The following is a 24,716-nucleotide window of genomic DNA, read 5'->3' on the forward strand; positions in this document are numbered from 1 at the left end:
GGGCTACTGTTTTAGCAAGCAAACATTGGCAGATGGGATATATTAGGGAAACCTGTTTGAAAACAATAACATATCAATCCGTCTGCCTGTCTTTATGAATCTGCATACAAATCTTTTCAGCAGCACAAGTGAATGTCGTCTGGGATCAAGATTTGAGCTGTGGGGGTGAAAACGCTGCTGGCCTGACAAACACCTCCATAATATGCAGAGGTAAACAGCAGTGTTTTCTCACAAAACACTCGGCCTGGAATTAATCATGAACCATACATAATTCCTATTAATGCTCATTAATGACACATTCATGTTCACTTTTCATTTGACCATTTACTCATTAATTTCACAATCCCTTTGCAAAATATGGATAGTAATGTTTAAACCAAATAAATAGGAAAGACAGGCACCTTAGATCATTTTTGTTAGGCAAACAACACCTTAGCCAATAGCATGAGTTTGGGGGCGGAGCAGTACATCTCATGTATTAAGTATTTAGAAACCTGTTTTTGGGAAGCCTAATATTGCGTTTAAATCAATTAATCTATCGATCTATTCATAAATATAATAATCAAATGTAAAATACATTTTATTTACCAATTAATCTTTCTTAAAGCTATAATTATAATATATTGTGCACTTTAAACTGCCTTGGATTGTCCACACAGTCACAGGCTTTAAAATGTGTTCAGATGATAATCTTTTTAGTAACTTTATAGATACACTTTTCAAATACCTCCACAAATCATCTTTGATTTCTAAAGTTTTCTTCGGAATTAAGATTTTAACACATTTCTAAACATACCTACGGTGGCCAAGAGTAATTGCATGTGTTTTTTTTTAAATTCCAGCATGTTAAGCTCTCTCGGCCACCAGACATAACAGTTTTAATAAGAAATTTCTAATACACAGCAGGGTTCAACGCTAAGGATTTTTTTCTACTGGCCCAATCGGACCAGTGGTTCAGATTTTTACTTGCCCTGCTAATATTGCCACTGGCCCCACCAAAAAAGTTAATAGCTATTTTTTAGCCACACATAAAAAAAAAAAAAGGTCAAAATGTTTGTAAATCTAGATATTTCATTTTTAAAATATACTATAACTATAAACTATAAAATATTTTAAAAAGTAAACAAAGGATGACTGACCTGCCAAATTAATGGCAAACTGTACAAAACATCACTATATATTTTTTTTGTTGTTGTTGTGGTGTACCCTCGTAAATGTCTGCTTCCAAGACGTTAGAGACAAATGTTTTCCTCTAGCATCATCCCTTGATGTTGCCGCCAGGTTGCTGTCTCTTAGCTGTACTGGTTGTTACGGAAAAAAATAGCATGCTCACAACATCCAATCATATAAGAGGAACCGAGAAGGTAGCATTTAAAGGCTTAAAAACACAAACGGTTTCTCTATTCTGATTGTATTTGCACGCGTTTGACAAATAGTCACAGGCAAATGAAACTTTAATGACAGGGCATTTGTGGCCCGATCGGGCCAGTAAGGATCCTGTCTACTGCCTCGAGCATCTCACACGCTGGCCCCAGGCCATCGGGCAGTCCTTATTGTTGAGCCCTGCAGAGGCCCCTCGCTATAATGCGGTTCACCTTTCGTTGTCTTGCAGTTTAGCAATAATTTTTTTTTGTGCAATTTGATGCTTTTTTTTTTTTTTTTTTACAGAACGTTATGTGCTGCTTCCTGATTGGCTGTAAACCACTGTCAATCAATCTCCTCCGTGTCTCCTGGACAGTACAGAATGTGTTCAGCTTGCCAAATTAACAAAAATCTTTGATCGTTCCAACAAGAATGTAAAAAGGTTTGTATTTGTCTGCAGCAAGACCATAGTAAAGGGGGTCGCACAACAGGTGTGCCGCACCATACAGCACTATGCATTTTAGAATTGTAATTGTAATTGTGTTCTGCGTCCTGATTGGCTGTAGACCATTGTCAATCAATCTCCTCCGTATCTATGCAGTACAGAAGGCATTCAGCTTGCCAAATTAACATAAACTGCGATCGCTTGCAGTGTGAGTTCCAACAAGGATGCAATTATGGTTGTACTGTCCGCAGAAACAAGACCATCGTAAAGGGGGTTGCACACCAGATGTGCCGCCCCATGCAGCACGATGCATTTTAGAATTGTAAACATAGGTTTATATCAGGGCATGCACACCAGTGCCGCAAGTCGGCTAATGTCTTTAGTGCCCAGCTACGACTGAGAACACTGTCATATTTCTGCCATGCCACAGAGCGCCATCAATTACAATTTAAATAACATGCGAATGTGCATGTGTGTGTTACTTCCAACTGTCATGTGCGTGGCACATCCGGTGTGCAACCCCCCTAAGGATGGAGTGTGCTTTAGCTTTGTGGATCAGTGACTGCAGGAAAAAGAACATTACGCTGGATGCCAATGTAACGGAGTAAATAAGTGTGTTAAATTAATGCCTAAATGGGGACAGCGCCCTCTAGAGTGTGCGTGATGTAATAAGCGCGTGGAGTAGAGACCGCCCACAGCAGAGTTAACAAAGCATTGCTGTGGGTAAGTCGCACATTTCTCCCGGGTGGAAAATGACCATTAATAAGTGTTTAAAACACATAAATATTAGCTTTAATGTGACTTAATGTTTCAATGAATATGTTGGGATACTGTTGAGCTGTGTTTGGCGTCGAGTGTGCTGCTCAATTTTGAGTTTATAACGTGTTTATATAACGAGGCCTGATTGAAATCAATTTGTCTTGTGTTTCATATAGAGGTGGTCATTTTCTTTGATCCCTATTTACACACGCTGTCTGTCTCCATTGTACAGGTATGTGTTAAATGTTATAAATTAATTGTTTGTAATTATTTTTCTTCTTACTCAAAACGAGTTACTAAAAGTCTCCACTAGGTGGGGAAGTTTCATTACTTTTGGAGTTGAATTGTATTGCTCTGTTACACTCAGTGATTGTACATTAAGAATTGTGATTCATTAATTTGTCATGTAAAATTCAAAGTGTGTTATGTTTTTCATATTCTGACTGTTAAAATTTACACTATACGATCACAAAGTTAAAAAGAATTCATTGGCATATAAAAATATATATATATAACTGTTTTAAATAAAACAGAGCAGAGTTAACGAAGCATTGCTGTGGAGGTGGTCATTTTCTTTGATCCAGCAACTATTTACACGCGCTGTCTGTCTCCATTGTACAGTGTACAGTAAGAAGACAGCCCAAGCAAGACCGTCACACCAACTTTATTTAAGTGTGGTATTCAGCTCAAAGTGCCATTTTAAGGCTTAACTAGGCAAGTTAAGGTAATTAGGCAATCATTGTATAACGATGGTTGTTCTGTAGACAAAAAACATTATAGGAAATACTGTGAATATTCCTTGCTCTGTTAAACATCATTTGGGAAATATTTGAAAACAATAAAAACAAATAAATCACAGGAGGGCTGATCATTTTCACTCTAACTGCATAATGGTTATTCAGGCATTAAAGACTAGCTCACTTCATCCATTAATATTTATACAATCACACCACCAGAAATCAAGCTAATATTGCTGTGCTGTTCATTCACAATGCACATTCTCAGCACAAAGCGTCTGGCGGTATCTCGGGCTCTGCTGGCTGGACTCTGCGCCCGACTGTGGTAAAGTCAAGTGATCTTGCAGGACTGGCTTTTTGGCTCAGATCCATGTGTATGTTTCACTGGCTGGGACCTCAGCCTCCTGCTCAGGGTGCGGGGTGAAGGAGAAACTATCACACTCTCCTTGTCAGCTGCAAGGGTAATTACTGCTGGCTGAAATTACTCAACATTTGTTTATTAGTTCCCCAGAGCACCCTGTAAATAGATTGTCCGTTACAGTCGGATCGCATTAGAGAGCGCGCGGCCCCTCTGAAGCCCCCCAGCCTCCTGTTGGCTGCGCGTCTGTTTCTCGCTGAGAGAAGCGTGTTTCAGCAGAGCCTCCTCCATTAGAGACGCCGGCCGATGTCTAAAGCCACACTACGGCTGATGTAATTGCTGAATTCTGTCACACGGCCTCAGCTTCATTACCAGCGCCCAAGGGGATGAAGCAAAGACATTGAAAACACTAGCATTTTAGATGTTTTAGATTGTAAGTGTTGGTTCTGTCAATGTGAAGATTTACATTGAATACAGTTGAAGTCAAAATATTATCGCCCTCCTGTGATTTAATTTTTTTTTTCCTACAGATATTTCAAAAATAATACTTAACTGAGCAACGAATTTTTCACAGTATTTCCTATAATATTTTTTCCGGTAACACTTTACAATAAGGTTCATTAGTTAATGCATTTACTAACATGAACTAATCATGAACAACACATGTACAGCAATTATTAATCATAATTGAACATTTGCTAATGCATTATTAACAGTCAAGCCCATGCTTGTTAACATTAGTTAATGCACCATGACTTAACGTGAACTATCAATGAACTACTGTAATTTCCAACCCAAGCTCATTCTGAAAACGTAGTCCCACGGACGTTTCTGGAGACAGCGGAATACGTCCCGGGGGGTACGTACAGCCGCGTTTATTTTTTTCAAGCGAACGCTGCGGGGCGGTGTGACGCTGTTCCCTTTCGCACTTGCCTTACCTCCTTGTGGAGGGCTTCCCCGCTGCAACCCGTTTGTCCACTCAGCTAAGCGTGTACGTCGGCAGGCTCGAGATGCGGAGAGGGGTCGACCATGGTGACCGGTTTCGAGTCTGGGGAAGAGCAGTCCCAGCAATCAGGTAAGACAAAAACAGAATCCCCGCGGCGAAATCCGAAAACAGGGTGGAATAAAAAAAAAATAATCAGGGCTTTTATTTTTTTGGACGGCTTTTGTGAACTGTTGCTCTGGTTTAGGGAAGCGAGCGGGCGGGCGGGTCGATCGGTAAAATTGGTTGGGTTCAGGGAAGGAGGAGGGCGAGTCGGCCGATTGGCCGGTCGTGCAGTCAATCATCCGGTCAGTCGGACAGCGGCCTCTGGCGGGTTCACGGTTCGCGCCCGCGAGAGGCATCTGAGGTGGATTTGCGAAAACAAAAACTGCAGCCGTACGTACCCGCCGGGACGTATTCAGCGGTCTCCAGAAACGTCCGCGGGACTACGTTTCCACAATGAGCCCGGGTTGGTAATTTCATTAACGTTAACTAACATGAACAAATACAATAGTAAATGTATTGTTCATGGTTTGTTCATCTTAGTAAATGCATTATTTAACATTAACTAATGAACCTTATTGTAAAGTGTGACCTTTTTTTTCTTTTGGAGAAAGTTTTATTTGTTTTATTTCGACTAGAAAGATAAAACTGAAGTGATTGCGTTTGGGAACAGAGATGAAGTTCTCAAGATGAATGCGTACCTTGGCACTAAGGGTCAAACAACAAAAAATAAGGTCAAGAATCTTGGTGTGGCTCTGGAGTCAGATCTGAGTTTCAATAGTCATGTCAAAGCAGTAGTAAATCAGCACACTGTCATCTCAGAAACATTGCAAGAATCAGATGCTTTGTTTCCAGTTAAGACTTGTTCATGTTTTTATCAGCAGCAGGATGGATTACTGTAACAGCCTCCTCACTGGTCTTCCTAAAAAGAAAGTCAGACAGTTGCAGCTCATCCAGAACACTAAGGCCAGGATTCTGACTAGAACCAGGAAATCAGAGCACATCACACCTGTCTTCAGGTCTTTACACTGGCTGCCAGTTACATTCAGAATAGATTTTAAAATATTACAACTTGTCTATAAATCACTAAATGGCCTAGTACCTCAATACCTTACAGATATGCTCACTGAATACAAACCCAACAGATCACTCAGATCTTTAGGATCATATAAACTAGAAATTCCAAGAGTCCAGTCAAAGCAGGGAGAATCAGCTTTCAGCCACTATGCCCCCCGCTGCTGGAATCAGCTTTCTTTTAGAAATGATCAGATGTGCTCTAACAGTAGCCCATTCAAATCAAGACTGAAAACACATCTGTTTAGCTGTGCCTCTACTGAATGAGCACTGTGCACTATTATGTTTTTTTCTCTTCTTTTGCATTCTTTTATATTACATTTTATCAGTTTTTTTAAATTATTTTTATTATTTGTTTTAATTTTTCTTATACTTCTTTCTTTTATTCTTGTTTATGTAAAGCACTTTGAATTGCCACTGTGTATGAAATGTGCTATATATATATATATATATATATATATATATATATATATATATATATATATATATATATATATATATATATATATATATATATATATATATATATATATATATATATATATATATATATATATATATATATATAAATATATATATATATATATATATATATATATATATATATATATATATATATATATATATATATATATATATATATATATATATATATAAACTTGCCTTACCTAGAATAAAAGCAGTTTTTAATTAAAAAAAAAACATTTTAAGGTCAATATTATTAGACCCCTTAAGCAATATTTTTTGATTGTCTACAGAACCATCATGACTTACCTAACTACTGTACTCTATCTCACCTAATTAGTCTAGTTAAGCCTTTAAATGTCACTTAAAGCTGAATACTAGCATCTTATCTAGTCAAATATTATTTACTGTCATTATGTTTACACTGTGTGATTCTTAAGTGAAGAATTTATCTTTGTTTTTTGTTTTTTGTTTTGGAAAATATCTGATCACTGTTGGTAATAATGACTTCCTGCATCTTTCTCTGTAACACCGGGATTGAATTAATCTTGCTCTAAAAGGGCTGTATCATGATGATTATCCTGGTTCATCACAGTGACAAATTTGTCCAGCATTCGATCATGTGCAATGAAATAATAATAAAATAAAATATGTGTGCTCATACTAGTTGCCTGATGTCCACCATGACCCATTCCCAATCAACACATCACTGTTCCAACAAAATAAAATACACAAAAATCAGGAAAGCTCCTTCAAGGGACCTTTTTTTATTAAAAGCTTCTGAAATCTGTTCAATGTACAGCCTCGTTGGCAGCTGCACAAAGGCGAGGTTGAAATATGTCAGTCGTTTTCTACATATAAATCCTCCCTGCTTTGTGGCGTTTTATTGTGGTTATTTTCTGCATGCTGCCCACCATCGAGTGGACATGTTCGTGGCAGAGGCCTTGTATTTGTGTATTCTGTGATGGGAGGATGAGGCGAGCCAAGGTCTGTACCCGTATTCATCGTGTTGGATGGTTCCTGTCAGAGATGACATTCTGAAACACTTGACCCACAAAAATGAATTCTCGGCCAGAGCCCAGTGACAGCGATGGGCAATTCATTCTCCTAAAATGTGAGAAGATAAAAAGCGGGAGAATGCAATAGCGCTGTCAAAGGGGGGGAGCGAGCAAAGCCAGGGAGTAAATCTATGTTTGAGAATGTGAAAACCATACATAAAAAGTGTTTTACAGGGAAATGGCTTTAGTTTAGGAGACTGTCTGATATGACGCGCGCTTTGATCAAGAAGGAGAAGCAATATGACCGGCTTATGGAGAAACGCGGCACTCCAAAACGGGTTTCACTTTAGATCTAGATTTGACATCAGCTGGAATATAAGTAGAAAAGTGGATGCAGGGAGAGCTTAATTTGCATGGTGGACACATGCGATCATGCCGGCTAGTGTGCATTTGGGTCTCATTTTAAATAAAAACATAAACATTATAGTTTCATCAGATTGACATTAATTGTATATATTTTGTACATTATTTAATGTTTACTTTATTTTCTTTTATTTATTTTCCTAAAAGTTGAACTATATATAGGTGTTTGTGGTGCAGAAGGCATTATCGAACACCCAAAAAGGGGGGAGAGCAAGTGGAGACACCGGCGGATGGTCAGTGGTCCAATCATAAATAAACACCTGTATTTTCTAGTGATTATGCCAGAGAGAACCCCTCATAAGAGGAGGAGGAAAAGCAGCTGAGAGAGAAGAGCCTGACAACAGAGACTCAACACGCATACACATACAGTTGAAGTCAAAATTATTAGCCTCCCTAAATCCACCCCCCCCTTTATTTTTTTTCCCTAATTTCTGTTTAACGGAGAGAAGATTTTTTTTCAACATGTTTTTAAACAAAAGTTTTAGCTGTCAGCTTAAAGTGACATTTAAAGGCTTAACTAGGTTAATTAGGTTAGCTAGGCAGGTTAGGGTAATTAGGCAAGTTATTGAATAACGATGGTTTGTTCTGTAGAATACCAAAAAATATAAATAGCTTAAAGGGGCAAATAAATGGTTTTTAAAAACTTACAAAGCTGCTTTTATTTTAGCCGAAATAAAACAAATAAGACTTTCTCCAGAAGAAAAAATATTATCAGACATACTGTGAATGTATGGGTATTTCCCAGGGATGGGTTATAGCTGGAAGGGCATCCACTGCATAAAACATATGCTGGATAAGTTGGCGGTTCATTCCGCTGTGATAACCCCAGATTAATAAAAGGACTAAGCCGAAAAGAAAATGAATGAATGAATAAATGAATATATTTAGTAAAAAAAATATTTGTGCCACTAAACATCTTTAAAAATAGAAAGATAATATATTTAGGTTCAAGCGGAATTGAATTTGATGTATTTCTGTTAGTTTTTTATTATCTATTTGTCCAATTTCATTAATTTTATTTTAGTACAGTATGTCAAGTAAAACTAAACTTATAAGCAATGCTATTTTTGTATTTTGCACTTTTGTTTTATTCATTTGTTTAGTTTAGTTTTGTTGTGTTTTTGTAATTGTATTTTTTTTTTAACATTTACATAAAAAAAAAAACAAAAAAAACATTTTAATCAGCCGGCAGCTAGCTCTCTGAAACTTTCATGGTCACCCACTGAAGCTAAGCAGGGCAGTGCTTTGTTTGTCAAGAAAATCGCTTTATAAATGTAAGTAATTATTATTATTATTATTTGCCTATTATTATTAGTATTATTATTATTTCTATTATTATCTTCCTATTATTATTATTATTATTATTATTATTATCATCCTATTATTGTTGTTATTATTATTATTATCATTATTATTCTATTACTATTATTATAATTTATTTTATTGTTATTAATATTTATTATTATTATTTTTATTATTATTATTATTATTATTATTATTATTATTATCCTATTACTATTATTATTAATAATATTATTGTTATTATTTATATTATTATTTTTATTTATATTATTATTATTTATATTATTATTATTTCTAATATTATTATTATTATTATTTCTTTTATTATTATTATTATTATTTTTATTAATTAAATTGAAAATTAAAATATTTCCTCGGCAACTAATGTTTTGAAATGAGCTTTATCCTATATACTTTATTTGATTTCAGTTAACATTTAAGTTATTAAAATGATCATAATTTTATGTTTTGAACTATTTAACACCCCTACTGTAATAGATAAAAGATTTGCACCAAAATACAGTGCACAGAAAATAAAAGGTTACTTGTATTTAATAAATGTTTTTAAGGTACTGTAAGTGGTTGCAAACCATTTATATGGGCTGAATTTAAACAAACTAATTTAAAATAGTAATGTTCCACCTAATTTGTTTGTTTAAATTCAGCCCATATAAAGTTTGCAATCACATACCTTAAAAAAGATGAGTAAATCTAATGGATCTTTTATTTTCAGTGCAGTGTGTGATCGTAGACCCTAATTCTGATTCATTGGTCATTCTCTTTATATTATATGAATTAGCATTGATTTTCCTCCCTCTCAGCAGCAGTGCTGTGAGTATTTCTGGATGGAGAAGCGTCCTGCCGATAGTGATGGCTTGTGTTCACCTCTGAGCGCGTTACACTAATAAAAAGCCATCTTTCCATCACTGTGCCTCCAGCGCTGCTCTAATAACAGCCTGTGTGCAAATAAGGCCCTGGAGCCACTGGACATCCATCACGGCCCTCCAGAGTCACATTACAGGACCCTAATGGCCACTCTGTGTGCGCTTATGATATTCATTTTTAGTGTTTTCTGAAGAGCTTTAATCAGTAATGTGACATTGTCTCTCCGCAGTGGTCACTCTTCCGCCATATTGCTTTTTCTTGTGGAGTTTCTATTCACCTTATTCCTCACGTACGAGCGGGCGCAGCCCTTTGAATCTTTTTGGCTTGAGACTTCCAGTCTCATTCACTTCCATTCATTTTTAGAGATTAAATACAGCTTAATGTTGCAAACTGATATTGTTTTATTATATTATTGTACTTGGTCTGTTTAGTCATGCAAACAGTTTGACTATTTTCTGCCGTTTATTATTCCCAGTCATTTCTCCCATATGGCACCTGAATCAGTTCTAAAACAATCACGAAAACGAGTGCACTTCCACATTGAAGAATAAGGTCAATATCACAACCTTCTCCTCTCTTCTCTTCTCTTCTCTTCTCTTCTCTTCTCTTCTCTTCTCTTCTCTTCTCTTCTCTTCTCTTCTCTTCTCTTCTCTTCTCTCCCCTTCCCTTCTCCCCGCTTCTCTTTATTTCTCTTCTTTATTTTCCTTCTATATTCATTAACTCTACCTCTTTTCTGGTCTCTTCTTTTCTCTCTCTTCTCTTCTCATCTCACTTTTATTCTTTTTTTCTTCCTTTTCCCTTCTCTTTCTTTCTTCTCCCCACTTCTCTTCTTTTCTCCTCTTCATTCTCTCTTTCTTTCTTCTCCCCACTTCTCTTCTTTTCTCCTCTTCATTCATCTTTCTTTCTTCTCCCCACTTCTCTTCTTTTCTCCTCTTCATTCCCTCTTTCTTTCTTCTTCCCACTTCTCTTCTTTTCTCCTCTTCATTCCCTCTTTCTTTCTTCTCCCCACTTCTCTTCTTTTCTCCTCTTCATTCCCTCTTTCTTTCTTCTCCCCACTTCTCTTCTTTTCTCCTCTTCATTCCCTCTTTCTTTCTTCTCCCCACTTCTCTTCTTTTCTCCTCTTCATTCCCCTTTCTTTCTTCTCCTCACTTCTCTTTTTTCTCCTCTTCATTCCCTCTTTCTTTCTTCTCCCCACTTCTCTTCTTTTCTCCTCTTCATTCATCTTTCTTTCTTCTCCCCACTTGTCTTCTTTTCTCCTCTTCATTCCCCTTTCTTTCTTCTCCCCACTTCTCTTCTTTTCTCCTCTTCATTCCCCTTTCTTTCTTCTCCCCACTTCTCTTCTTTTCTCCTCTTCATTCATCTTTCTTTCTTCTCCCCACTTCTCTTCTTTTCTCCTCTTCATTCCCCTTTCTTTCTTCTCCCCACTTCTCTTCTTTTCTCCTCTTCATTCCCTCTTTCTTTCTTTTCCCCACTTCTCTTCTTTTCTCCTCTTCATTCCCTCTTTCTTTCTTCTCCCCACTTCTCTTCTTCGATACTCTTTAATTTTCCTTATCTTTTATTTTATGTCTTTTCTTCTCCTCTTTATTCCCCTTCTCTTTTTCTCTCCTCTTTCCCCCTTCTATTTTCTTCTATTTTTCTCTCTTCTTTTCTTCCCACTTTTTTCTTCTCTCGATTTCCTTAATATTTTCTTCTCCTCTCTTTCTCTTCTTTTATCCACACTTTTTTTCTTCTCTCCAATTCTCTTGCCGTTTCTTCTTTTTCTCTCTTCTCTTCATCATCTCACTTCTCTTTTCGTCTCTCCACTTCTTTTCTCCTCTCCATTTCCTTTCTCTTCTCCTCTCTTCTCCCCACGTCTCTTCTTTTATCCTCATCATTTCCCCTTATCTTTTGTTCTACTTTCTTTTGTTATTCTACCTTTCTATTCTTTTTTCTCTCTTCTCCCCACTTCTTTTCTTTTCTCATCTCCTTTCCACTTCCCTTTTCTTTTCTTCTGTTCTACTTTACTCTTTTTTAAATATTTTTTATCTTCTATTCTTATCTCTAATTTAAAGCTCTTTGTTTTATTTTTCTCTGTTCATTTCTGGACTTCCTTGCTTTTTCCTCTTCATTTCTTTTTTTCTCTATTATTAGTCTATCATTCCACCCCTGACTCCTTCACATATTGTTGTTCACTTTTATCCTCTATTTTACCCTCATTTCGTATTTTCTTTATCATTCCTCAGACTTTTTAAAATCTCTTTAATTCTATTTTCTCCTTTTTCTTTTCTATTTCTCTTCCTAATTTTATTTTCTTCTACACTGAATTTCTCCTTTTACCTTTGCTCTTCCTTATTTTTAATTTTCTCTCAAATTTAGTTTTTCAAATTTCATTCATTCATTCATTCGTTCATTCATTCATTCATTCATTCATTCATTCATTCATTCATTCATTCATTCATTCATTCATTCATTCATTCATTCATTCATTCATTCATCATCTATCCATTTTTAACCGATTGTCAATTTTCTCTTTTCAACACTTTAATGTTCTTAAAATGTTCTTCTCTGCTAATTTTTCCTGTTTCTCATTGTTTCTCCTTCTTTCTCTTGTGTTCTCATTTGCGTTTTACTTCAGATTTCACCCTCCATTTACAATTACTCAATTTTTTCCCTTTTATTTCAAGTAGCTCTTTATTAAATTTGTAGTAGTTCATGTATTTACTAACAGGAACAAACAATGAACACCAGATTTATTATAGTATTTCTTCATCTTAGTTAATTATAATAAAGTTGTTTATCGTTAGTTTATGTAGGTAAATTCAATTGCTAACATTATTAAAACCTTACTGTAAAGTATGACAATTTTTCAATTTTTAAAAAAAATTATTTCCATTTTATCTGTGATATTTTATTTTTTCTCCTTATTTCTCGAACTCTAAATGCTCTTCTTATTCCTCATCTCATTTCCCCTCTTCTCAACTCTTCCCTCTTCATTTCTCATCTCTTAATTCCCCCTCATGGCACCTTGTCTCCTCTTTTTCCCCCCCTAATTTTCTCTCTTTTCTCCGCTCCTCTCACGTGCGCAGAGGCTGTGCGTCCATTCCTGCCAGCTCTCAGCTCATGTGACCAGATCAACAGATGGCCGGCTACACTCGGGGTCTGAGAAACACGCTCGCACGCAAACACTAGATGTCATTTTGCATTTTTAAATACACGTCACATTCCCCCACCTGCAGAATGTCAGAGTCTGATAGCATCAGCTGCGGCGCGGCTCGCTGTAATAGCTTTATTTTAAACAGCCTCCCGCAAAGAGCACATGTGGAAAACAAGATGAATCGGCCAGATAAACCAGGCCTTTTAAGCGTTTAAAGTTAGTCACTTCTGCTTTTACTATACACATCATCCAGATTGGTCTTTTTTTTTAGGTTGAACAGGTAAGCTTAAGGAATGCCTTGTGTTTTGATTAGGTTTTGTGGCATGAGAAGATGATGTTGATGGATCTAATCTTTAACCACGGTTGAGATTTCAAATGCTTTCAATTTTTGACAGAATTTTTTTTTCACACCAGTCAGTTTTTCACATCACTTCTCTTTCTAGTTTATCCGAAGACCTTTTTTTTTTTACCAATTGACCTCTCTTATTTTATCAACTCGCGAAGTGTATCTTTAAAAAAAAAATTCAAGGAAATTCTTTGAATGTCTCACATCTCTCTGCCTGTCTTTGCATTTAAACGTACAGGTCGTGTTCGCGGCGCTCGCTTGTGAAACCTGCCAAACGCATCAGGCTGTTTTGACAAGCCTCAGTTGTTTAAGTATTTTGCCGATCATATAGATCACAGGCTTTTTGTTTCTTTTTGGATAGGAGCACACCTTAAAAAATTCTCAGCTGAGAAATCAAATCATCGACAACGCCTGCTGAAAATAACATAGAGACATAAAGAAGGTTGTTTAAAATGCAAGAAAACGATGGAGCTTTTTCTAAAGGCTGGCGGATTTGGAGGGCTGTGAACGAACAGCCGTCACTCTCCGTGTGCAATTTCATTCATCTAACGAGGAGCGGGGCGATGATAATTGCCTTTAAAGACTGAGGAAGAGAGAAGAGAGGAGCGCAGATAAAAGATACGCACCAAAGAGCACATTAGGACATGGGAGGGGTTGGCAAGACCGCAGAGGCTTCTGGTATAAATAGTCATGAAATAAGAAGTTTCTGCCAAGGATTGAAGTGAAGAAATTCTCTCGGAGGGGCCAGCAGGCCACACCAAATAATCCTTGACTTAGCGTCCCATTCTGAATCCCATATTAGCTACAGAGATTTAAATGTAAATATGCCATTAGGCTGTCATTACAGTGATCAAACTGTGCGCGGCACAGGTCAGGCCCAGCCACTGTTAATTTTGCAGGCAAAAGCTTTTTTTTTCCCTCCTCTCTTGAAATGTTAATAACTTTCTATTAGTTAATGTACCGTGACTAAAATTCAAATTAGACATAATTTATTTTAATATCTGTGACTAGCTAGCCTGACCATTTAGCAATGGTCTGTAGAAGAATACACGATTGTAAATCGGACTAATTTGCATTGGATGGTTTTAGCACGCCTCGTCTCCTGCGTTTTTCGACGTTGTGATGAATCATCTCTGATCCTTGAGGTACAACTGTTCTTTAGTGAATATTGCCAACCGTCACATTTAATATATGTCTTTATGAATGCCCGTCGAGGGGGGGCGGAACTGGAAAATTACCCTGAGGACTCCGGACTATTATGTTAAAACGATATCATTTCATATTTGGACTGTAATACAGTACTAAATTACAAGATTGAAATGTCACAATTGTTGAAGTAGACAATCTCTAGTCTCCATTGTTGTCTTCTGAGAGATTTCCACTCATAATTTGATATACAATGTTAAAATGGGTGGAAAATAAAATAAGGATTTCTGAAGTGCCCTTTCATCTGTGAAATTTAAACTAGTAAATCCAACCCAGGATCATTCCTAAAATGTACTCCTGTATACACTTCTGGAGAGTGCCAAAGTCGTCACAGGAGCTATGTTTTTTGCAGTTTTTGTTTTCGCAAATCCACCAGAGGCTGCTGTGCATGCCTTTTCAGATCTCAAATTTCTTTCGCGAGTGCCATTTGCGCCTGCTGTTCTTGTATAAATCCACCAGAGGCCGCTGTCTACTGAATGATTGGTTGACTGACCGACCGATTCCCCCCACACACCCATCCCTAAACCCAACCGATAATGTTTTAAAAAGGACCGACTGACCTGCCCACCCATTTCCATAAACCCAACAGACAGAGTTTTCAAAAGCAATCCAAAAAAAGAAAAGCACCCTGATTTTTACCACGTGCTCAGATTTTACCATATTCTCACACTGTTATTTACTAGTTTATTTTATTTTTTAGCTTTTGCTTTGATCTTGCTTTACTTTGAGCTGCTTTCTGGAACCCTTCCTCACCAGACGTGAACCCAAACCCCTGTCTGCGTCTCAAGTCTGCCGACCTATGCTGCGAGCATCTGTACAAACTGGTAACAACGTGAAAGCCGTCCCTAAGAAATCAAATGGTGCTATACCACCCCAGAGTCTTCGTTTAAAAAACAAAATGCAGCCATACATACTTCTGGCTACATAAGTTGCGATCTCCAGCAATGTATAGAGCAGTGGTTCTCAAACGTTTTTCATCAAGTACCACCTCAGAAAAATATTGTCTCTCCAAGTACCACCAAAATGAGCAGTATTGAAATACAGTAGCGCAGTAGGCCCAGTAAAGCAGCTACAACTCTGCACATTTAAAAAACGTGGCAGATTATATCAGAAATATAGGTTATATGTCATATATGACATATTATATACATCATTTTTGATTAATTTTGAAATGTGTGTAGCATGTACATGACATATTTCATTCCTCCGCGTACCACTAGAAGGAAGCCTGCGTACCACTAGTGGTACACGTTCCACAGTTTGAGAACCACTGGTATAGAGGGCTATGTTTTCAGAATGAGCCTATGTTGAGTAAATCCTAGATCAATGTTATTTTCACAGTTGTAAACAGTTGAATGTAGAAAATAAAATAAATTAAAACTAAAACTAAAACATGTTAATTTAAGAGTTAACCACCCACAAAAATGGGAAAAATAAAAGAATAGAAAAATTTACTCCTATTGCTACTAGTTGAAAAAAACAGTGGCCCCGCCCCCAAACTAAACCATAAGGCTGGTTGGAATGATAACAAGCAAGATTCCCTCATACATCTCAGAAACGAATACACATTTTACCTTCACTGAGTCATTTTCCTTCAGCTTAGTCCCTTTATTCCTAAGTGGTTGCTCAAGGAATGAAACACCAACTTATTTAGCATCTGTTTTACACAGCGGATGGCCTTCCAGCTGTAATCCAGTACTGGAAAACACCCATACACTCTCATATATATACACTTATACGCTATGACCAATGTAGTTTTTTCAATTTATCTATAGCGCATGTGTTTAAACTGGGGGGAACCGGAGCAACTGGAGGAAACCCACGCCTATGGGGAAAACATGCAAACTCCCTACAGAAATGCCAACTGACCCATTTGGGAATCAAACCAGCATTCTTCTTGCTATGAGGCAACAGGGCTAACCACTGAGCCTCCATGTCACCCTATTTTACCTTATGATAATATAATAATTAATTTTCATTCGTTCATTCATTTTCTTGTCAGCTTAGTCCCTTTATTAATCGGGGGTCGCCACAGCGGAAAAAAACAACAACTTATCCAGTGAGTTATCATGCAGCAAATACCCTTCCAGCTGTAACCCATCTCTGAGAATAATTAATTTAACCTTGAAATAATATAAACTACTATTATCAATATGCTTGTTCAATAAGTCCAACAATTTAAAAAATACATACATTGGTATGTTTATAAATAATAAAGTAGTTAAAAACCATGGTGGAAAACTTAAAATTGATATAAAACAAAGAATCCTTAACATAAAATGACAGCACCATCTGGTTTCCAGAACACTTACCCTTTCTGTTGCAAGTCGGAAAAAGTGGTAGCCCCGCCTCAAAACTGGAGCTATTGTTTGTTTCAGTGTTGCTGTGCTGGATAGAATGAAAATCAACAAAGAGTCAGTGTTTTTCTACACATCAGAAACCAAAAGTACACATTTTACCTTTTAATAATATGAAACACTTATATCAATGTATGGTTCATTGCACTGTGGTGACCCCAGATTAATAAAGGGACAAAGCTGAAAAGAAAATGAATGAGTGATTGAATAAAACAAATGTAATATTTTCATACTTAGATTGGTTGCTTAAGCTTTTGTGCTAATATTGGTATCTGGTGTAGTAACTCCAGCATTCTGACAGAGAAAAAAAACAAGAAATGGGCTGAGAAGAGGCCAGCTGATTGGAAACAGCTGGGAAAAAAGAGAGAGGCTGCCCACTTTCGAAAATCTGAGTGACCTCGGCTGGCATGTAAAAGCGCATCTCTTTGGCTGCCAATGCCAAAGCATGCTAAGAGGAACCCTTGGGCCACAGCGCAAGATGGTACCAAAGGCCCTCTTGTGTTAAAACTACAGAGATCACATGATGTCTGATTTATTTTACAGATACTGTGCTTCAAATACCTGAAAATTCAATGTTCTAAACCCATACAGCCAAACATTTTGGTGATTTAAAAGAGTAACAGTGTTGTAAAAATGACTCAATCATCTTTGTTTGCATGTGTTTTACTGGTTATAATTAGGCCCACATGGAATCTGTCAGTGCAGTAATCTACAGATATCTTATGTAAATGTGTGTAAATATATATTAATTCTATTTTATATTCATTTCAGTCATTTTATTAACTAATACGGAAATGTCTATAATATTTTTATAGTAATATTTTGTGCCTTTTATTAGATATATTATATGAGAGACTTGCTTTGTTGACCAAACAAATTGATCTAATTGGATTTGTATTTTAATCCTTAAATAAAATTAAACGGTCATTATTTTTATGTCTTATGTCTTGTATTAAGTGTTTGGTTGCTATACTCTGAATATCTTGCATTAAAAAATAAATTACAATTTGCAAAACAATAATGCATATAATGGCAAAACATACTGCTTGTTTCTCTAGAAATAATGTCTACAAATATTTTTAAGAGTTCACACTAAGCTGATGTTTGATTATAAGCTTGTTTGGGATTCTGTAATATGGTTAAACGGTGAATGCCCAGTCCTAAAACACTTATATACTTCAATTTGGTTTATTCAATTCACTTTTGGCCCGTTTCCACTGAGTGGTATGGTATGGTACGATTCAATAAGCTTTTATAGACATTTCCAATGTCAAAAGATACCACTAAGTGAACCGTACCGTACCACTTTTTGGGAATCCTTTGCAAAGGGTACCTTGCACAACAAAAGTGTACCAAAAGGCAGAGATAGACGCGCAGCTAATTGATATTGGTTTACAGAGATACGTCACTCGCTTGTGTACAAGCCAGCGGAAAGAAAACTATAAAACCGCCATTTTTAAAAACACAGCCGAGACATTACACTGTATTATTATATACATATAATAACAAGCCATGTTTGACCCGAGCTCAAACAAACCTTGTCGTCGTCTTGAAGAACAGACACAAAGCCAAGAAGAACAAAATCTGCTGTGTCCTGTTGTTGTTTTACGATGCCGTCTAAAAGTGTGAGCAGTTTCACTTTCTCCAGCTCGTATGCGTGTGCGTCTATATTTGAAATAACAAACTTCTTGAGATGATGATAATAACGTGCTACAGGAACTTCAGTGATCATTGAAGTGCTTCTGACATCGGATCCTTTCAGAAACAGACAAACACAAGAGTGACGCGTGAAAAAACAAAGGAGAAGCCAGAAAAACAAAGGAGCAAATGATTTTTTCAGCAACCTAAAAACATGAACAAACTGCCATGTTTAATTATAATCATCACTTTTTAGACTATTATTAACTAGGGAATGATGGAATTAGTTTTAAACAAAAGTTTACATGTGCTGGTAAAGATTAAAGATACAGATGCGAGGTTTGCACTGACTGAGCTATATGTTGTGTGTTGTTTTTGAACCCAAATATGGGCTAATGTACACTGTGTGTAGTTTTTCTGTAATTGGTAACATATCGGAGACTGTAAGGGGCTGTAAGTGTTCATATATGTTGCCTTTATTTATTTATTTTATATAAATGCAGACATTGCAGTAGGCTATTTGGCACTAACATGGATTGCAGTTATAATCAAATCATGTTCGTAGAAGGTTAGTAATGAACATTTACACAGAAGCATTTAAGTGTATAAAGCATCTGTTTTGTGAGAAGTGCTTCTCATATGACATGTGGATGACCCATACAGCTTTAATTTGACATTTCCTTGAGCGAGAATGATGTTGACTAAACTTTGTTGTACACCACGCCCACCAAAAATGTACCATTGGCAGTAGAAATGCAAGCCTGATAAAGGTGACCCATACTGACCCGTATCGTACTGTACTCAGTGGAAACGGGCCATTATACTAGATGTCTTTGGACTGTGGGAGGAAACCAAAGTACCCTGGGGAAACCCATGCGGGCACAGGGAGAACATGTAAACTCCACAAAGAAACGCCTGGTGGCCCAGCTGAGACTCAACCCAGCAACGTTCTAGCTGTGAGGCAACAGTGCTACCCACTGAGCTGCCGTGCCGCCATGTCCTGGATAAGTGAAGGAAAAAGGAGGAGGAGTATGGGTGGATGGGGGCATTTTTCATGGCAAAGATGACTAAGGTAAGGAAATCTGGTTATTCATGTGCGTTTGGATTCGTCTAATTGGTAAATCATATGATAGCTAATGCAAGAAAAGCCGTGGTCAATCATAAGCATGTGATCCTCTCGAAATTAGTTTATAAATAAACTTCACACAGTGGTTTAAAACTTAACCTCTTTAAATTAGTTAATATGCTCCTCCAACCTAATCAAATCCCATTCAGCAGATATTATTGAAGCTTTAACCCTCTACTGTAAACAATTGAGTCCATTTTCAGTGCATAAGCTATAGTAACACAGTTGTGTTTGGGGTCAAGCTTAATTAAAATACTGTAGAAAAAAATGCAATAAATGCAAAGTGGCAGGAAAAATAGCACAAATGTGATTCATAAAGCATGCAATCACAGTAGAAGCTTATAATCAGTTCTCATAAGATTAAGAAAAGTCATGAAGTATCAAGTAGAATCTTTAATGTTAAATGTGTTTCTGACATATTAAAAGGCCTCGGCGTCGGTCGGACCCCCTACAGAACATGAGGGTTAACTCATATTGATTGCTCAAATGAATTCTCTGCAGCTGCTCTGATGTGTGTGAGTTTATTGCTTTTACTAAACAGTATGTCTGTTAAATGAATTTAAGATGCTATGATGGGGAAGATCGACTTTATAATCAAGGCTGTGAAAGGCCTTTTAAATGTCACCTGACAGTAGAATATCCAGAACAGCATGTGAACACACACACATACACAGACTTGGGTTTAAATCTTTACAGGGACTTCTCATTGGTGTAATTAATTTACCCCTTACACCTAAACCCAACCCTCAAAGGAAACAATCTGCATTTGTTCCCCCAAAAGTGACACACTCAACATGTTTACCATACACTTAACACACACCTGAAAAAACGTCTTGTCTCCAAGTTTTAGGAACAACAAATAATAACTTGACTTCTAGTCGATCATTTGGCATAAGTGGCTTATATGAAAAGCAAAAGCCTCTAGATTATGGTTATTTTACCAAAATAAAATATGATCATGCCTTGAATTTTAATTATTTACTTAGGACAGTAAGGTCTGACTTTGTGCATACATTGTGTCTGACTCCATCATGAGCTTGAAGGACTGCATCCATACATCTCTGCAATGCCTCAAATCACTTATTAATAAAACCATCTGGAATGGCAAAGAAAGCGTTCTTGCAGATTCTTTGGATTCATCTTCAATGCCTCCTCCTTCATCTTACCCCAGACATGCTCAATAATGTTCAAAACGAGAGCACCCGCAGGAAACCCGCTCAGGAGAACATGCAAACTCCACGCAGAAATGCCAACTGGCTCAGCCAGCAACCTTCTTGCTGTGAGGCGACAGTGCTAACCTCTGAGCCACTGTGTCGGCCTTGGATCAATGTTTATTCATCCATTCATTTTCTTTTTGGCTTAGTCCCTTTATTAATCTGAGGTCGCCACAGCAGAACGAACCGCCAACTTATCCAGCATATGTTTTACGCAGCGGATGCCCTTCCAGCTGCAACCCATCTTTGGGAAATATTCATACTCATTCACACTCATACAGTACTGACAATTTAACCTTGTCTTTGGACAGTGGTGGAAACGGGAGAAAACCCACGCAAACACAGAGAGAACATGCAAACTCGACACAGAAATGGAAACTGACCCAGCCGAGGCTCGAACCAGGGACCTTCTTGCTTTCAGGCGACAGCACTACCTACTGCGCCACTGTGTCACCCCAGATCAATGTTCATTGACATAATAATCTGAGATATAAATTAAGAATATGAGTCTGACTCGTATTCTGTGCAAGTCACTTTTACACGATGTTTGAGAACGGCAAAAGTCACAAACATCATAAACAAAACAATAAATCAGCTCTCAATTTAAAAATCAAGTAATCAATTTTTTTTGACATGCTCTTATTATTTAGCAACAGCAGTCAATTTCAATTTTGGCATTCGGTGGGGGATGTTTGAAAGAAATGTTAGGGAAATGCATTTCACAGTTTTATCCAAAACAACATACATTTCATTATATATTTTGTATTTCATTTCATTTTCTTTTTGGCTTAGTCCTTTTAATAATCTGGGGTCACCACAGCAGAATGAACTGCCAACTTATCCAGCACATGTTCACACCTGTCAACCCTCCTGTTTTTCCTTGGGTTCTCCCGCATTTTACAGTTCTATCCCAGTTCTATCCTGTAAAGGTATTTTCCCGTATTTCTCCCGTATTTTCAGTCTTTCTCTGAAGGGTAGTAGATAAACATTAAGAGTCGATCCTCCCTATATGCAACCCATACCGCCGAACCACCAGAGAACGCCCTTACTCTTAAATGAGAGTCTGTTCTATGCTTTCGCTTTGTTTGAGCATGAAAACACTTTGAAATAAACATAAAACAGCGCGATTCCCTTCCTTTTCATTACAGGTGCCGTCTCCCCTTCATATACAATCCTCAAAACAGTCATATAGCTCTGCATGACTGTCAGCTAATGCACTCCATAGTGATAGACGCTCTTTCCTAAACGGATTCTGTACGCGTGATTTGAAGGCGGAGTGAAAGTCTGGGTTTTGGGTGCGTGTTGGACTTAAAGACATAACTAATAATAATAACATCTAAAGATGATGATCTTGTTTGTTTGTTTGTTTTTCAAACACAACTAATTTCGTCCTAAATGAGCATAAAAAGTTAGAAAAGTAATCAAATGCTTTCATTATAACTTTAGATGTGTGCATTTTTAAAGAGACACCTCTGTTATTAAATGTAATCAAACGGGGAAAAAAATCTAAATAAATCATTAATTTGTTTCTCTTTAATCAGAATGTGTTTGTTATACAGTGAAGAAATGGCTGATGAGATTTGTTAGCTTGATTCTTTATAAAAGCTATCAATTTTAATAAGCTGAACTGTTTGCTAATTTTTTGCTGTTAATGTATACTATTTACCTTTTCTTTTGTAAATGATAATAAAACATATTATTGACCATTTAACTGTTTATTTACAACGAAACATTCATTCATTCATTTTCTTGTCGGCTTAGTCCCTTTATTAATCCGGCGTCACCACAGTGGAATGAACCGCCAACTTATCCAGCAAGTTTTTATGCAGCGGATACCCTTCCAGCTGCAACCCATCTCTGGGAAACCACACACACATTCATACACATTCATACACTACGGACAATTTAGCCTACCCAATTCACCTGTACCGCATGTCTTTGGACTGTGGGGGGAAACCGGAGCACCCGGAGGAAACCCACGTGAACGCAGGAAGAACATGCAAACTCCACACAGAAACGCCAACTGAGCCGAGGCTCGAACCAGCGACCTTCTTGCTGTGAGGCGACAGCACTACCTACTGCGCCCCACTGCTTCGCCCTACAACGAAACAGCTCCAAATAAACATATTTAGTAATTTGGGGATTTCTTTGAAGGGGTGGGGGTGGGGGGTCCCTTATTATGGTGGGCATATCCCATATTTTCACATACCAATATTGACAGGTATGCATGTTTCATGCAGATACCCTTCCAGCCACAACCCATCTCTGGGAAACTGTTTTGTATTTATGCAACATATATTTGAAAAAATGCCATATATTCATTCATTCATTTTCTTTTCGGCTTGTTCCTTTATTGCACACACATATTGTGACAGGAAACCGGAGCACCCGGAGGAAACCCACGCCAACACAAGGAGAACATGCAAGCTCCATACAGAAATGCTAACTGACCCAGCTAGAGCTCAAACCAGTGACCTACTTGCTGTGAGGCGATCATGCTAACCACTGCGCCATCGTGACACCCACAAATTCCATATAATTTCCCGTAAAATCTAGATCCAGCAACATAGATTTGTGCATTTGACATTTTCAAAGTAACTTATTGCAGTTGTTTTAGCATTAATAATGTCACAGGATACTGTTTTAAGCACAGGAATGTACATCCTATTTGAGATGAATTATATAGGTCTTTAACATAATTAAAGACCCAATTAAAGCCCTCATCAAAAAAAAAAAATCATCACACACGATCAAGCGCGCTCCCCATTTCTTCCATTATTGTATGTATAATAATAGCCTGTGTCTGGCAGAAAGAGAGCGAATGGTCTCGGTTGCTCAATCTCCTGCGGACGGAGTCAAAGGCTTCCCACCCCTCCTTCTGGCCAGCCTCAAACGAGCAGCCACAGCGTAGTCTGATCTGCATATGAGTAATATTCATGTGTGAAACACAGCCAACGCAGTCACCCTTCTCTGTTGATTCACATTTCACAAATCAAACGTCGCCAAAGCAAAGATTACCGCATTTAGCACTTGGAAGGAAGTTCTTTGTATTTGTGAATGCAGTCTTCGGCGTAACGTAAACCTGCATTGATATTAATATTAATGACTATGCTAATGAGCGCGGCTTGATGGGGGACACTTATTCATATTAGGTTCATTAATGTAATGAATGCATGGCATTATCAGATACTGTGTTCCCGTGTCCTTGATATGCAATGAGGGTTTAAAGAGCAAACGTACGGGGAAGATAGGTGTGTCTAAGCTAAGCTTATATAGCGTGCCGGGTGGGCTGAATGTAGATTTTCGCAATGTTCGACATTAAACAAAACTGAGGTAATTTGCATCGGCCTCCGCCTGTAAGACGAGCTAAACTGCTTACCACCATTGAAAACCCATATCTCTGCGAGCGGGCCCAAATATGAGGGTGAAACCAATTTAACTAGTGGCCACCAAAGTCGTTAGCGGAGTGATCAGCATTGAGATTCGGCCCATGTAAGCCTCTTATCAACGGCGCCGTAGAACTCGGCCTCAGTTCTGAATTTCAGAGATATAGCAATACAATAAATTTGACATTTTAAAGCTTTGGCTTTACTTGTTAATTAGAAACTCATTTCAAATTGAACTTGGGGAACTTAATAAGTGCGTATTTGGATCGAGGAGTGTCTCCAGCATGGAAAAAAAAGGAGGGTGGAAAAAAAAAATCTGAGCGCCTACTTTCATATGAGATTGACTAAAGGTCTAGAATTCTGGGTCATTTTATTTAACTCCTAATCAAGAGGTATTCCAGGTGGGTTCCTTTTTAAGGTGATTTATGGCTGTCATATTGCAGTTTAATTTCTGTGTGGTATGAATCCATGCTCTTTTCATTTAGCTTAATATCACGGAGCCTGTGCTGCATTATCT

General features: G+C 37.4%; 2 protein-coding genes across 5 annotated transcripts in view; one reads left to right on the forward strand and one right to left on the reverse strand.

Annotated features, from left to right (window-relative positions):
- ifih1 (interferon induced with helicase C domain 1) overlaps nucleotides 1–24,716 on the forward strand; it is a 751,550-nt gene that overhangs the window by 314,336 nt on the left and 412,498 nt on the right. The window lies entirely within an intron of this gene.
- Nucleotides 1–24,716, reverse strand: part of LOC147835437 (uncharacterized) — a 152,947-nt gene that overhangs the window by 27,179 nt on the left and 101,052 nt on the right. For 2 of the 4 annotated variants that reach the window (XM_087268627.1, XM_087268634.1), the window contains 2 exons: nucleotides 18,373–18,590; nucleotides 16,791–16,866 (listed from right to left, as the gene is read on the reverse strand). In XM_087268627.1, coding sequence (XP_087124753.1) covers nucleotides 18,557–18,590 — 34 coding nt within the window. In that variant the 3' untranslated portion in view covers nucleotides 16,791–16,866; nucleotides 18,373–18,556. Of the gene's footprint in view, nucleotides 1–16,790; nucleotides 16,867–18,372; nucleotides 18,591–24,716 lie in introns of those variants that run through there. The other 2 variants (XM_087268629.1, XM_087268632.1) reach the window with 1 other exon arrangement.

Source organism: Danio rerio, chromosome 9 (assembly GCF_052040795.2).
Source record: "Danio rerio strain M-AB ecotype USA chromosome 9, GRCz13ab, whole genome shotgun sequence".
In the NCBI taxonomy this organism is placed as follows: Eukaryota; Metazoa; Chordata; class Actinopteri; order Cypriniformes; family Danionidae; genus Danio; species Danio rerio.